Raw genomic sequence first — 14,871 nt, 5'->3', positions numbered from 1 at the left:
GAGCGCGGCGCCCCCCCCCCCCCCCCCCCCTCCACCGCCACCAACGGTACACAGCCACACAGACAGCTTCAACCGCGGGAGAACAAAATATTAGATCAACGCAAGATTGGATATATAGAGTCCTTACCTGGTCTCTGATGTAATGCAAAAAAAATTATAAATGATCTGATCGCCATTCCAGTTATCCACAGCGATCCTGTCTCCGACGTTATTGAGCATTGCACATGAACGGGCGGGCGGGGTCAGTTGTCCAAGCCATCCCTACAAGCGTGTGTTTTGCCGGAGTGTTTAGGACCCGCCCCCACACCGCAGCTCGGTAGAGAAAACAAACTACATAGTTTCTAATGGAGTGCAATAGCGGCCGAGGGCGGTATAAGACTGTCTGCCAGCTCAGACACATTCAGTACAGCATGCACTAGGTGCCCCGCTGAATTATGAATGGCAATAGCGAATAAAATAAATACCGAAGCAAAAACGTAGATCTACGTTTCTGTGACGTGGCCGGCACTCAAGCGCTGGGCCACAGAAATGTAGATCTACGTTAGCGGCACCCAAAGGGTTAACAACCGGACCTCTCCCCCACTTTCTCTCTCTCCATCCCTCCCTCCCTCCGTCCTCCAGTTGGCTCCCAGAGGCGCGTGTGGTACAGAAGGCCCTGAACTCAGCGGCTACTAACGTCTACGAGCACGGTCGAGAATGGATAACACACAAGGTGAGAATGGATAAAACACACAGCGAGAATGGATAAAACACACAGCGAGAATGGATAACACACAACGAGAATGGATAACACACAGCGAGAATGGATAAAACACAGGGTGAGAATGGATAACACACCGCGAGAATGGATAACACACATGGTGAGGTTGAGAATGGATAAAACACAGGGTGAGGGCGAGAATGGATAATACACAGGGTGAGGGAGAGAATGGATAACACAGGGTGAGGGCGAGAATGGATAACACAGGGTGAGAATGGATAACACAGGGTGAAGGCGAGAATGGATAACACAGGGTGAGGGCGAGAATGGATAACACAGGGTGAGAATGGATAACACAGGGTGAGGGCGAGAATGGATAACACACAGGGTGAGAGCCAGAATGGATAACACACAGGATGAGGGCGAGAATGGATAACACACAGGGTGAGGGCGAGAATGGATAACACACAGGGTGAGGGCGAGAATGGATAACACACAGGGTGAGGGCGAGAATGGATAACATACAGGGTGAAGAGGGCGAGAATGGATAAAACACAGGGTGAAGAGGGCGAGAATGGATAAAACACACTGTCAGTTTATTAAACTATCTTGAATCTTGAATAACACACAGGGCGAGAATGGATAACACACAGGGTGAGCAGGCGACTCCCACGCATGTTGTTATGAAAAGTGTGTACAGAAATCAGTAGATGAGCTTTAGGAGTGGAATTAAATATGCTGTACGTGGGATTTTCTTGTTAGTGTGAAGTGTTTAATAGCTCACATTCTGACAGCCATCACTGATATAGGGTCTGGTCAGACTCGGTAACATGAGGGACAGAACCCTATATATTTTTACTTGTTTCAAGAAATCTTGCCAGATTTTCGTACTGCTCTGGTAGATAATTTTACTTGTTTCAAGCGCATAATATTGTGTAAAACTTGTTTTAAATTATTTTCTTTGTCTGACTATTGTGTGGAGTTCTCTCTCCTGATTGGATAAAGTGGGAACAGGATACCAGAACATGTATTTTGTGTTTACTGCGGAGGGACTGGGAGACTCATGTTATTGACCACACACTCAGTCAGTGATGGCTGTCAGAATGTAGTAGAGCTATTTCAACATGTACTGTAGATCACTTGTTTTAACAAAGAAACACCACTTACATCACTGTGTGTGGTTGTGTGTGTGTGTGCAGCTACATAAGATGTTGGGAGACAAGGGGAACCACACAGCCGTCATCGAGAAGCAGGTCCTGGAACTCTGGGATAGAATGTACCATTCCTGGTTTGTCAAGGTAACACAGTGTTGGGTTAGTCCATCAGACCACTGGGGGGGTGGGGTGTTGGACTAGACTAGTGTCCTCACAATGTCACCCCTCAGTAGCTGTTAACACATTTTGACGCAATCTTGGTCTTTCATACCGAGTCACCAACACGGTCCATAACGTGTGTGGTGTGTGTCTGTTCCAGAACGTGACTCACTCTGGGCGCCACCGAGGTCATAATAAGATGCCAGGTCACGGACCTAAGAGCTGGCTTGGGGACATCCTGGACTGGCAGGACCTTGCTTCCTTCCTACAGGAGAACATTGAAACCCTGATATCGGTAAGTGTGTGTGTGGCGTGTTGTTGTTGTTGTTGACTTTCTGTATATCTGACTATCTTGTGTTCTTGTTCTAGATTGTGGAGTCTCTGTGGGTGGTGATGAGTCGGAATGTTGGCCTGCTAATCTCCACGACGACCACCCTGGTCACGGTGTTGTTCCACAGCGGCACAGCCCTGCTGAACTTTGTCCTGAGTCTGGTGAGAAACCTGCGTCTGTCCTGCATTAGTAAAGTAGCTTCAAACGTCTGTATATTGCAATGGAAAACATGTCTTTCTAAATAACCGGTTGCAAGACCATTCCTTGTGCCTCATGATGGTTGAAAAAGAGAACAAAACAACAAAACAAAATGGCAGCAGTGGCCTTAAGGTTAGAGACTTGGGCTTGTGATTTGAAGAGTCACTGGTTCGAACTTCGAAGGACCTACTTGTTTGAAGAACTTACTCTCCAGGGTGGAGCTATGAAGAGGTAGTAGGGACCTACTATCCAGGGTGGAGCTATGGAGAGGTAGTAAGGACCTACTATCCAGGGTGGAGCTATGAAAAGGTAGTAAGGACCTACTCTCCAGGGTGGAGCTATGAAGATGTAGTAGGGACCTACTATCCAGGGTGGAGCTATGAAGAGGTAGTAAGGACCTACTCTCCAGGGTGGAGCTATAAAGATGTAGTAGGGACCTACTATCCAGGGTGGAGATATGAAGAGGTAGTAAGGACCTACTCTCCAGGGTGGAGCTATAAAGATGTAGTAGGGACCTACTATCCAGGGTGGAGATATGAAGAGGTAGTAAGGACCTACTATCCAGGGTGGAGCTATGAAGAGGTAGTAAGGACCTACTCTCCAGGGTGGAGCTATGAAGATGTAGTAAGGACCTACTATCCAGGGTGGAGCTATGAAGATGTACAGTAGTAGGGACCTACTCCAGGGTGGAGCTATGAAGATGTACAGTAGTAGGGACCTACTCTCCAGGGTGGAGCTATGAAGAGGTAGTAAGGACCTACTATCCAGGGTGGAGCTATGAAGAGGTAGTAAGGACCTACTATCCAGGGTGGAGCTATGAAGAGGTAGTAAGGACCTACTCTCCAGGGTGGAGCTATGAAGAGGTAGTAAGGACCTACTATCCAGGGTGGAGCTATGAAGAGGTAGTAAGGACCTACACTCCAGGGTGGAGCTATGAAGAGGTAGTAAGGACCTACTCTCCAGGGTGGAGCTATGGAGAGGTAGTAAGGACCTACTATCCAGGGTTTAGCTGTAAAGAAGGTATGCAGTAAGAAGTGGTGCTTGGGTGTTACTACTGATGGTGATACTAGTGTCATCTCCTGTGCAGGTGATCTTCCTGACGACTCTATTCTACCTGCTGAGCTCCAGTGGAGAATATTACAAACCCGTCAAATGGGTCATCAGCCTCACCCCTCTCTCCCAGCCAGGACCTTCCTCCAATATCATAGGCCAGTCCGTAGAGGAGGCCATCAGGTACACACACACAAAAACACACACACAGTTTCATCATATCAAAAGAGAATTACAAACAGAATTATAGATTAAAAGAATGTTTTTGTGTGTGTTTCCATTGAAGAGGTGTGTTTGATGCCTCTCTGAAGATGGCTGCCTTCTATGGTCTCTACACCTGGCTCACACACACCATTTTTGGTATCAACATCGTCTTCATTCCTTCTGGTGAGTGTGTGTGTGTGTGTGTGTGTGTGTGTGTGTTTTCATTTCATTTGAACAGGTTGTAGAATAGGTTCCAAGATTCCACTCCAACAGTGTTGTGATGTTATACATTAATGATCTTCCAGCTGTATGCAATAAGTCTGACATCCAGATGTATGCAGATGATAGTCATTTATGTCCATGCAGAAACCAAGCTGCAAACAAGTTTAACAGTGGTAATGACATCGGTCACTGAATGGTTGACTAACTCATGTCTGCATTTAACACTTTCAATGCCAACGACGAGATATCGTGTTTGTTCATGCCGACCGTTCATTGCCAACGACGAGAGATCTCGCTTTTTTTTTATTAGCGATTTGAATTTGAATTCATATTTCATCAATCTAGTCTCACGTTAGTGCTGCAAACTCTCTGAGCTCCATTGGGAAAATACCGTCCCCTATCGTCTCTCCCTGTTGTACTGCACCCCTTTGGAATGGATTGAATGAAACACATGGTAAAAAGAAAAAATCCTGCTTCCTCATTTTACTTCTCGGGCAAGTCACCCGAGAGGATCGGATTCATTGTGGACCATCAGAACAGCGTGGAATACATATTTCCAGTACCCAGTGTTGGATCAATAAACGCGATCGATATTTGGAATGGCGATCAGGAATTGGAATAATCTTTTTGGAGAACATCTGATCTGAGGTAAGGAATCTATTTTACCTTTTTTCACAGATATCAACGTGTGCCCTATGTGTGTGTGTGTGTGTGCTGATCAGGAAATGAGAGAATCGATTTTTCAGCTCGCTTCTATAGCGGGCATACGTACACACATACTATCGATAATCTAGCGTTGATTTGAAAACTATTCATAAAATAGGCCGAAAAATGACAATGTTTTGTGTATTCCAGTAAAGGGCGATTATCACAGAATCTTTATATTTTCCTGAAACTAAAAAAACAAGCGTTTTTCAAAATGGTATAAAACGAAAATTAACCGATTATTAAAAAGAAAAAAAAATCCGTTTCGACAATGTTGACTGCAAACAAGTCATTGATAAGCGATGGCCAGATTAGACACATAGCCATAATTTAAGACATAGTTTATGCGTTTGCAAATATGAGAGCGCTATCATTGAAGTGGGTGGTGGCATTCAAGGGGGGTAAGGCGCACCGCATGGCTGGCAATGAAAGTGTTAAACACCAAAAAAAACTGTTCGCATGTTTTTTTACAAAGAGACTGATCAATACTGTCTCACCTGATGTCTATGTCAGAGGAGAAAGGTTGACAGTTGTATCCGAATATAGATACCTTGGGATACAAATTTACTCCAATCTTACATTTAAAAAACAAATCAAATCGGTAGTAAACAACGCAAAGTTTCACTTATCAAACTTCCGTCACATCAGCAAAAATCAACAAAAGCAGCAGCACTGTATTTTAATGCCATTATTATGTCACATTTAACATACTGTCTGACTAGCTGGACACAAGCCTCCTGTACACGACTACGATCTGTACAGGTAGTTTACCATCAGACTGTGAAAGTTCTGGACAGGAAAACAAACAGCCACCACCATTGTCATAGCATAGCAAACCAGAACCTACTGAGCTGGGACAATCTCGTCAAATTCAAAGATTCCTGCCTTACCTATAAAATCCTACATGGCTTGGCTCCTCCCCCCCCCCTCTGTACTTTCATAAAACAGAAAGCATCTGCTGACAGATATACCTGGGCCCTCATGCATCAACGTGGACGTAGAACTTGACCTACTTCCACACGTAAGCACGGAATGTAGAACTAGCGTACGCACAGGGAAGTCGGCATTCATCACACGTGCGTACGCAGGCTCTATGCCCTGCCGTGTTGATGAATACCACTTTGTTCTACCGTCAATGCTCGTGCATGATTATCCATATATGGTCATGAAAATGAGGAAACACCCCCCATGGGATGTGAAATAATGGACCGACCCGAGCGGGACTCCGAGAAACTCCACGGAGAATTCACTGCTGTCGAACCAAGAAGACACTATCGCGTATTATGATTTATGGGATAAATAAAAGGCGGACTTGTAAACGGTGATGTCAGATATCAACGGCTCCCTAAGACCATTGCTGCAATTCTGCCTGGACAGCTCAAAATACTAATAAAGACCGTTCGTTGACCACTGTTTGGCGTTGGTTGTGTGTCATTATAACCGTGCTGTAATATGAATGCCTTTATTAGTTGTGTTCGATTGGCTATATGATTTTTAGAGGCATCTATTTTGTTGTCGGCTAATAAAGACCGCGCTGGAATATGACTGCATTTTCCCGTGTTGTTTGATTAATACCCACGGATTAAAGTTCTCCTCAATTCTATTCCAAATCGCGATGGATCTCCCGTCAATTTTCTACCTGCTGCATATGATTTCTAGAGGCATACTACAATCTATTTTGATGTCAGTATTGGGTAGCCTATATAAACAATATAATACGAGAGCATATACAAGAACAATGAATCTCACTGCATGTATGATGTATCCTGCCTTTCAATACATGAACTTGAATTCCATCATGTTTGTGTGCGGGACTCAAGGCTGCTGTCACAATGGGTGGTACCGCCGTACAGTAATAATAACAGTCCACACAATATCACGATCCATGCCATAGCCTATGTTCCATTAGGACATGATCTGTGACGACAAATGTTCTAGAATGTTTGATTAAGATATCATACTCTGACAGCATGCCTATGAGCAACAAAAACGCGAACTTGAATCCCATCATATAGTCTGTCCACTATCTGCATGGTGTCATTGCAGTGCGTTTTCTATTCTTTCTTGTACAGTAAAAAGGGGGAAGAACACTATATTCATATGACTTATTCTGCTTACAGCTTCGAAATTCCACTTGTTTCGTTTAACGTAAAGCCTTTTAAATATAATCAAAACGTTCCCGTGTTTCGGCGGTCTGTGCGCAAAATAATAACGAGTTGAGCTTTATGATTTATGATGAATTGAAAATGGGGGACCCTGATGTAAACAGGACGAAAGTTGGTCTGCATCCCCAATTAACAATTGTATGTACTGAGCTGTACTGTACTGTACCCATTCTGCAATCTGTTAATAAACTTTTCAATCAATCAATCAATCAATCAAGCTACGCGGAGCGCAGTCAGTCAGTAGCCTACACCCCGTATATTCCGATAACGCTATATAAACCATGCTGCATTCATTCTGATAGAAAAATCTATTATTCCAAATGCTATTTATAGGGTTTTGACCATAATTACACTACTGTTGCTATCTTACAATGAACTATAATGAACTACGGTTCATACAGAACATCCAGTGTTATTATGCACAGAAGCTCATTTCCTTGTTGTAATAATATATTCTACCACTGGGAGCTAGGTACGCCAGGTCTGACCTGTGCGTAGATGTACGCACGAAGTCAAGTTCAAGTTCAAATTGATGAATCCCACTCTTTGCTTAGAAATGATCGTACGCACGGGTTACGCACAGATCTGTGCGTAGAACACGTTGATGAATGAGGGCCCAGGTCTGTAGTCCGAGGGGACTGAGTCCCAAACAGGAGGTCTGCTTTTAGTCAGGCAGCCTTTTCCGTGAGAGCAGCCCACACCTGGAACAGTCTGCCAACACGGCTCAGGGAGTATCAAAGTTACATTTCATTTAAAACTAACTTAAAATCATGGTTGAGAGATGGTCAAGTGTGCAACCATTTTAACTAAGGGGTTGTGATGTATTGTAATGTATTTTAATGTATTTATTTGTATGTATTTTAGTGTATTGTAACCTATACTGATTCCTACTGTGTTTTAATTATTGTACTATGTCTTAATTATTGTAGTGCTCATGTCACCTGCCCCAGAGACTACAGTTGAAAATTAGCCAACCTAGCTAAACTGGCATATTTACAGTCAAATGTTCCTTAATATGCACTGTCTCTGTATTTTAAACCAATAAATACTAAATGTAAGGGGGAGGTTTACCAATAAGAGTTTTCAAAATGAACAAATACCAATGATAGCTGCACCTTTCAACCAGAGAAGGCCATCCAACCTTTCCATAAAGGACACGCTGGTGGGTATCATATCTGTCAGAATGATAGAGTCCAGAGTTTAACTCATTGACTGCCAGCTATTAGACGGGGCCCGTCATAGCAATGCCACGCTTTAAAAGATAGGAGTGCGTCACCTTGTTTGTAGAGCTATAACTATATTCTATATTATAGCTATGGATACAATACTATGGCCCATTTGCCATCACCTATCGATCAATATGTGAAAAAGAATAAATGTTTTCATCCATACGTTCCCGTGTTATACCGTGGTGAATATAAGTATAGTTTTAGCGTGGTCTGGGGTAATTCCCGAAAGGCTGAGTAATAGCCGTATAGCCTTATACGTCAATTCTACTATAAACGTAGTTTTTTTTTATGCTTTGATCGTCACCAATGGCATACGTTGTGGAGTAACGTTACACGTTGCGATTGAGGTGAAGACATGGTTGGATCAACACAGGATTGATATCATATAGTCTTTACCTTCACTAGGATGTACCCCAAAAAGAATATTCCAATTATCTGATCGCGATTCCAAGTATTGGTGTCCATCGTGTTGCCAACATAATCCATCATGCATTGGGAGCATTTGACGCTTCTCAATCAGATCGTTATAACCTCTCCGCTCGCCCGACAAAGAAAAGTGAGCCCGGAGACATTTGGCCGTTACACAGGCCAAGATACAAGGTTACAAAGGGTGCTCGATACCTTGATACGCATCTAGCTGGATGCGATACGCATCTAGCTGGATGCGGCCGGTATTGCACTTTGGCGATCTCAGACTCATTCCCTATGGTAACACCAAGGTCCCTGGATGAATAATTAATAAAAATATCGAATAAAAGAATAAACAACCAAAACCCAAGATATCTCTGGTCTGGCAGCCAACGCATGTCGAGTTAACCCGACTTATCTCGGGTTTGGCAATTAATGTGTTAAGAGTTGAACATCACCATAGTCCAAAATGTATAAGAAAATGGCTTCAACAATCCTCTTTCTACTAGGGCTGGGCGATTAATCGATATTATCGATTAATTCGAATGAATGATTTAGGACGATTTAAAAAAAAAATATATATATATATATATAAGTCACCTTCTTTTACAAAAAGTGATGTTTGGTGAAAGTTAGATTTGCACTTTATTAATCCCAATAGGGAAATTCATTCTTGTTTGATGATCAAGAGGCACCTTTTATTTGTTTTAAGTGAAGTTTGGTGAAAAAGCAAGTTATTGCACTATTAATCCCAATAGGGACATTCATCTTTGTTTGATAAAGAGTAACCTTTTATATTATATATATTATATATTTTTTTTGTTTAAGTGAAGATTGGTGAAAGTTAGGTTCGCTCTTCAGTCCCAATAGGGACATTCATCTTGGTTTGATAAATTTTTTGTGTCAAATAAAAACAAAGTTATTTGAATGATTTCCTTGGCCTTTCTAGTTTTCAAGAGATTTTTTTTTATTAAAATAGTAAATCGGATAAAAAAAAATCAAATCTGGGGTTTTATTTTTAGGCCATATCGCCCAGCCCTACTTTCTACTAATCATGGGAAAGCTGGATCTATGTCTGTGTGTTGTGTTCAACCACGCAGCCCATGCTGTTACTATACTTTAAGGCTCAATACGTTAAATTGTGGGGCGGCTTTGGCTCAGGGGTAGAGCGGGGCGTCCAATGATCGAAGGGTTGGTGGTTGAATCCCGCTCAAGCCCATGTCCATCCCATTGCCGTTGTGTCCTTGGGCAAGACACTTAACCTACTTGCCTCGTATGAATGTGTATGCATGTGAATGAATGTTGGTGGTGGTCGGAGGGGCCGTAGGCGATGATTATTCGCCACGCTTCCGTGAGTCTGCCTCAGGGCAGTTCTGGCTGCAATTGTAGCTTACCACCACCGGTATGACTGTGTATGAACGAATAATGGACTCTGTGAAGTGCTCTGAGTCAGAGAAGAGCGCTATATAAATCCAATCCATTATTATTATTATTATTAATACATTAGTCTCCTTTGGTCAGTTTAAATCCTTTAATTACCAACCATTTCACCCCCGTCTGCAGTTGCTTTATGTTTAATCGATTGACTGTTCTTGTTTTAGTTGTATTTATTATGTGCTCTATATTCTCAACATTGTTGTAAATGAGAGCTTGCTCTCAATGATCTTTCGAGATTAAATACAGATTTAATTAATTAACTACATGACCCAGGAATGACATCATGGTCTTTATTCCCCCTCACTCTCTGAACTACTCTCACTGTCTCTCTCTCACTGTCTATCTCTCTCTCACTGTCTCTCTTACTGTGTCTCTCTCTCACTGGCTCTCACTGTCTCGCTCTCACTGTCTTATCTCTCGCTCTCACTGTCTCTCTTACCGTGTCTCTCTCACTGTTTCTCTCACTGTTCTTGTTCGCGGACGACTCAGCCCTGCTGGTCTCTGACAAGAACAAGTTACAGGTTGAAAAAACCCTCAGCTCTGAACTCGGCAGAATCTGCACCTGGCTCGCTGATAACAAACTATCACTACACCTGGGTAAAACAGAGTCCATTCTCTTCTGATCAAATAACAAACTCAGCAAGACCGATGGCTTCTCAGTTACAGTGGGCAACAATATTGTCACAAGGAAAGATGAAATTACATACCTAGGTTCCATCCTAGAGGAAAATCTTTCCTGTGACAAAATGGCATCCAAGGTAATAAAAAAAGTCAACCAACAAACTAGATTCTTGTACCGGATCTCCTCTCTGGTAAACAAGAATACCCTGAAGACTCTGGCAGGAGCACTCATTCAAGGGTACTACAACTATGCTTGCATGGTACCAAAGCACCTCAAAGGCGCTAAAAACAAGATTACAAACATCACAAAACAAACTGGTCAGACTTCTACTTGACCTTACCCCTAGAACCCACCTCACCCCTGCCCACTTTGACAACCTAGGATGGCTTAGAGTAGATGACAGGGTACAGCAACTTGCAATGGGCCTGGTCTACAAGATACATTATACGACCAAGGTACCCATGTACATGTCAAAATACTTCCCAAAGGTCAGTGAATAAATACCACGACCACAACACCAGAGGGAGCTCCACAAATCATGTTAAACCCAGATTCGGCTCAAACAAGGGACTAAACACGTTTAGCAATTATGCCACATCAATGTGAAACGCCCTATATGTTGGTATACATATATGGCATTCTGCCACCACAGTCACAAATGTAACAGTACTAAATACCTGTATGTCCCTATGAGCGCGAAACAGCGCCTCTACCACCTGAGACAGTTAAGGAAGTTCAGAGTATCGGGGAAGATACTCCAGTCCTTCTACTCAGGAGCTGTAGAGAGCATCTTGACCGGAAACATCACTGCCTGGTATGGAAACAGCACGGCACAAGACAAGAAGGCCCTACAGAGAGTGGTGCGCTCAGCCGAGCGTACCACGGGTATTGCACTACCTCCCCTGCAGGTTCTATACAACAAGAGGTGCAAATCCAGAGCCTGCAGGATAATGAAAGACCCTCACCACCCCAATAACAGCCTGTTCCAGCTGCTGAGGTCAGGCAGACGCCTGCGAACCCCAGCTACTAGGACAGAGCGGCTTAGGCTCAGCTTCTTCCCCCAGGCCATCAGAGTCCTGAACAATGAACATTGAGTACCACTGTAACACTTTAGCATGAGCGGGCACACACTCAGGCCGCACGCACCCTCACTTATTGCCAAAGGAAAGGCCACTTTAAATTAGGATTAGCAACAGTAACAGTGTATTGCACTACTATTACTACTACTGTTAACTGTCAACTGTTACCTGTCATTGCACAAATGTATTGTTACCTACTACCTGTTATTGCACAAATTTATTGCAAATTTTTTTTGTATTGGATTCTATTATATGTTATATGTTGTACCAATTGCACATCGTTGCGGGCAAGACCACCCGCATTTCATTGTATATCCGTATGCCGTGACAAATAAAACTCTTGACTTGACTTGACTTGATGCCATAAATGTCATGCATGTTGTGGTTGTCATAAATGTCACTATGAATTGAAAATGGGGGACCCTGATGTAAACAAGACGAAAGTCTTTCTCTGGTCTGCATCCCCTTAACAATTGTGTGTATTGAGCCGTACTGTATTGTACCCATTCTGCAATCTGTTAAATAAAGTTTTCATTCATTCACTGTCTCGCTCTCACTGTCTCTCACTCTCTATCGTTGTCTCTCACTGTCTCTCTCGCTCTCTCACTGTCTCTAACTCTCATTGTCTCTCACTGTCTCCCACTCTTTGTCTCTCACTCTCTCTCATTGTCTCTCGCCCCCTCTGTAGCGCTGGCTGCCATCCTGGGCGCGGTGCCGTTCTTAGGGACGTACTGGGCAGCGGTGCCCGCTGTGTGTGACCTGTGGCTGGTTCAGGGAGATGGGGTCCAGGCTCTGCTGCTGCTGGTCTGCCACCTGCTGCCAACCTACTTCGTGGACACGGCCATCTATTCCGACATCTCCGGGTAAAGGCCCTCACATAGTCGGACTCCGCGCGGCATGTCCGCAGTTGTTTGAGCCTTCATAGTCGAGCGCACTTCCGCGTACCAATTTCCTACACGATTCGCGCCAGTTTACTACATTTCCCAATTTTCTTTCGCGCTGTTTACAATTCTGTCATGGCGTTGTCATCCGATGTCAAAATAAAGAGTCTAGGTTATCTCCATTTCCAAGATTTCTAAATAAAATAGGCAGTTTTACACACTTGTGGAAAAGCCATTCAAACTTCTCAAGTTTCTTCAGATGATGAAATAACGATAACGATTAGCGATAGTAAAACAAAGATTTTGCATCATCTACCTGCCAACGTTTTACCGGACCAATCCTACCCATTTAACCATGATCCTGCCCTACTCTCTCTTGGCACGGAGCGAGTGTTCAGTTAAAATGCAGGTCGATGTCAACCAAAACTGCGAGCAGCCTTTTGTGTGACACCAAGTGAGCGGCGCGAAAATTGGAGCTTTGAGCCTTAACACTTTGAGTGCCAACGATGAGAAATCTCGTTATTTAATCGTTATTGCTTTTATTTTAGCGATATCCATAAATGTTTCATCAATCCAGCCTCACGTTATCATTGGGACTGGCTCTGACCTCAAAGGGAAAATACCGCCCCCTATCGTCTCCCAGATGGTAATACACCCATTGGATTGGACTCAATGGAAATGCATGGGGGGGAAAAACCCGGATTCCACATTTTACTTCTCAGGCATGTAACCCGAGACGATTGCATTCATTGGGGACCCTCAGAGCAGCGTGGAATATGTGTTTCGAGGTTGGATCGTTGGATCAATAAACGCGATCGATATTTGGAATGGCGATCAGAAATTGGAATAATCTTTTTGCAGAACATCTGATGTGAGGTAAGGAATCTATTTGACCAGTGTTGGGGTAATCGGATGTTTTTTTTCACATATTCCACAACGTGTCCCCTATGCAGTGGTGCAGTCGTGGTCACACGCGGTTACACGCCGTGTTACCAGATCACTGAGGCAGAAGTACGCGCGATCGCGCACGGATGTGTACTCGCGTGTACGCGCACACAAAAATGCTCTGTATCCATTCGTTGTGACTAAGTACCCGGCCACCGTTTTACATAACAAAAAGCGCAGGTAGACTAAGTGTCTGGGTGTTGGCTATCTGAATGCATCTCCCCCTTCATTCTGTGTGACACAGGCAGTGGAGGTGAATACTAATGTGGCTCGGAATTCGTGATGGGGGTCTACCTGCTTATGATATTGAATCAAGCGTCTGTGCTGCGCGCCAGCTTTCCACGCGCACATTCACACAAATAGAGAGCAAGAAGAGCTTGTATGATAGAAAGATTGCACTTGCGTATATGCGCTTGTGTGTGTGTGTGTGTGTGTGTGTGTGTGTGTGTGTATAAATCAGTTCTGTGCGCATGCACGTACCCGCGTGCACGTGGCGTGGCGTGTTACCAGTTCCCATATTACGACTGCACCACTGCCCCTATGTGTGTATATGACGTTAGCGCTGACCAGGTCATAGATAATCGATTTTTCAGCCTGCTTCTCTAGCGTGCATAAGTACACATATACTATTGATAATCTAGCGTTTATTTGAAAACTATTCATAAATCAGCCAGAAAATGACAACGTGTTGTGTGTATTCCAGTAAATGGCTATTTCCGCAGAATCTTAATTTTTTTTCTAGAAATTTTCAAAAACATCCGTTTTTCAAAACGGTATAAAATGGAAATGTACAGATGAAAAAAAACAATCGGTTTCGTACATGTTGACTGCAAGCAAGTCATTGATAAGCGACGGGCGTATTAGAAACATAGCCATAATATAGAATATAAAAATAGCTCAGAAAATCATGAAATATCGGAAAATCAGTCCCAAAAGGCTGGCATTAAAGCGATAAATCGTGCGCCCCCTGCTGGCACTCAATGTGTTAAGGATGTGTGCCACTGTTGTGTTTAACAGCTTGTGTGTTATGTGTGTGTGTCTCACAGCTTGTGTGTGTCTCACAGCTTGTGTGTGATATGTGTGTCTCACACATAAAACACACATAAATACTCACAACCAAGACCCAGTTCTTCCTCCTTCGACCAGCTCAGTTCACACACTGAAACAAAAACCAATTAAATGAATCCAGGTGTGGTCACTTGTCTCACTAAGCTGACTCTCTGGATTGGCTCTTCCACAGGTGCAAACTATTTTATGTGGTTTTTATTTATTTTTTCAAACATCTCGTCTGTTATAGTGGCAATTGCTAATGCAGTTTAGTGCAAGATGTTCACATGTCCTGATCTAGCTTTTAAACAGCAGAGGTCAGTCTTGTCTCCTGG

General features: G+C 43.4%; 1 protein-coding gene across 2 annotated transcripts in view; it reads left to right on the top strand.

Moving 5' to 3' along the window:
- Window positions 1-14,871, top strand: part of tmem245 (transmembrane protein 245) — a 56,433-nt gene that overhangs the window by 33,752 nt on the left and 7,810 nt on the right. For both annotated transcript variants that reach the window (XM_084336907.1, XM_084336906.1), the window contains 7 exons: window positions 622-712; window positions 1,900-1,998; window positions 2,174-2,308; window positions 2,383-2,505; window positions 3,630-3,775; window positions 3,879-3,979; window positions 12,352-12,526. In XM_084336907.1, the coding sequence (XP_084193033.1) occupies window positions 622-712; window positions 1,900-1,998; window positions 2,174-2,308; window positions 2,383-2,505; window positions 3,630-3,775; window positions 3,879-3,979; window positions 12,352-12,526 (870 nt within the window). The remainder of the gene's footprint in view (window positions 1-621; window positions 713-1,899; window positions 1,999-2,173; window positions 2,309-2,382; window positions 2,506-3,629; window positions 3,776-3,878; window positions 3,980-12,351; window positions 12,527-14,871) is intronic.

The sequence above is a fragment of the Notolepis coatsorum genome, assembly GCF_963971535.1.
Source record: "Notolepis coatsorum genome assembly, chromosome: 19".
Classification (NCBI taxonomy): Eukaryota; Metazoa; Chordata; class Actinopteri; order Aulopiformes; family Paralepididae; genus Notolepis; species Notolepis coatsorum.
This window is presented reverse-complemented; position numbering and strand designations above follow the sequence as displayed.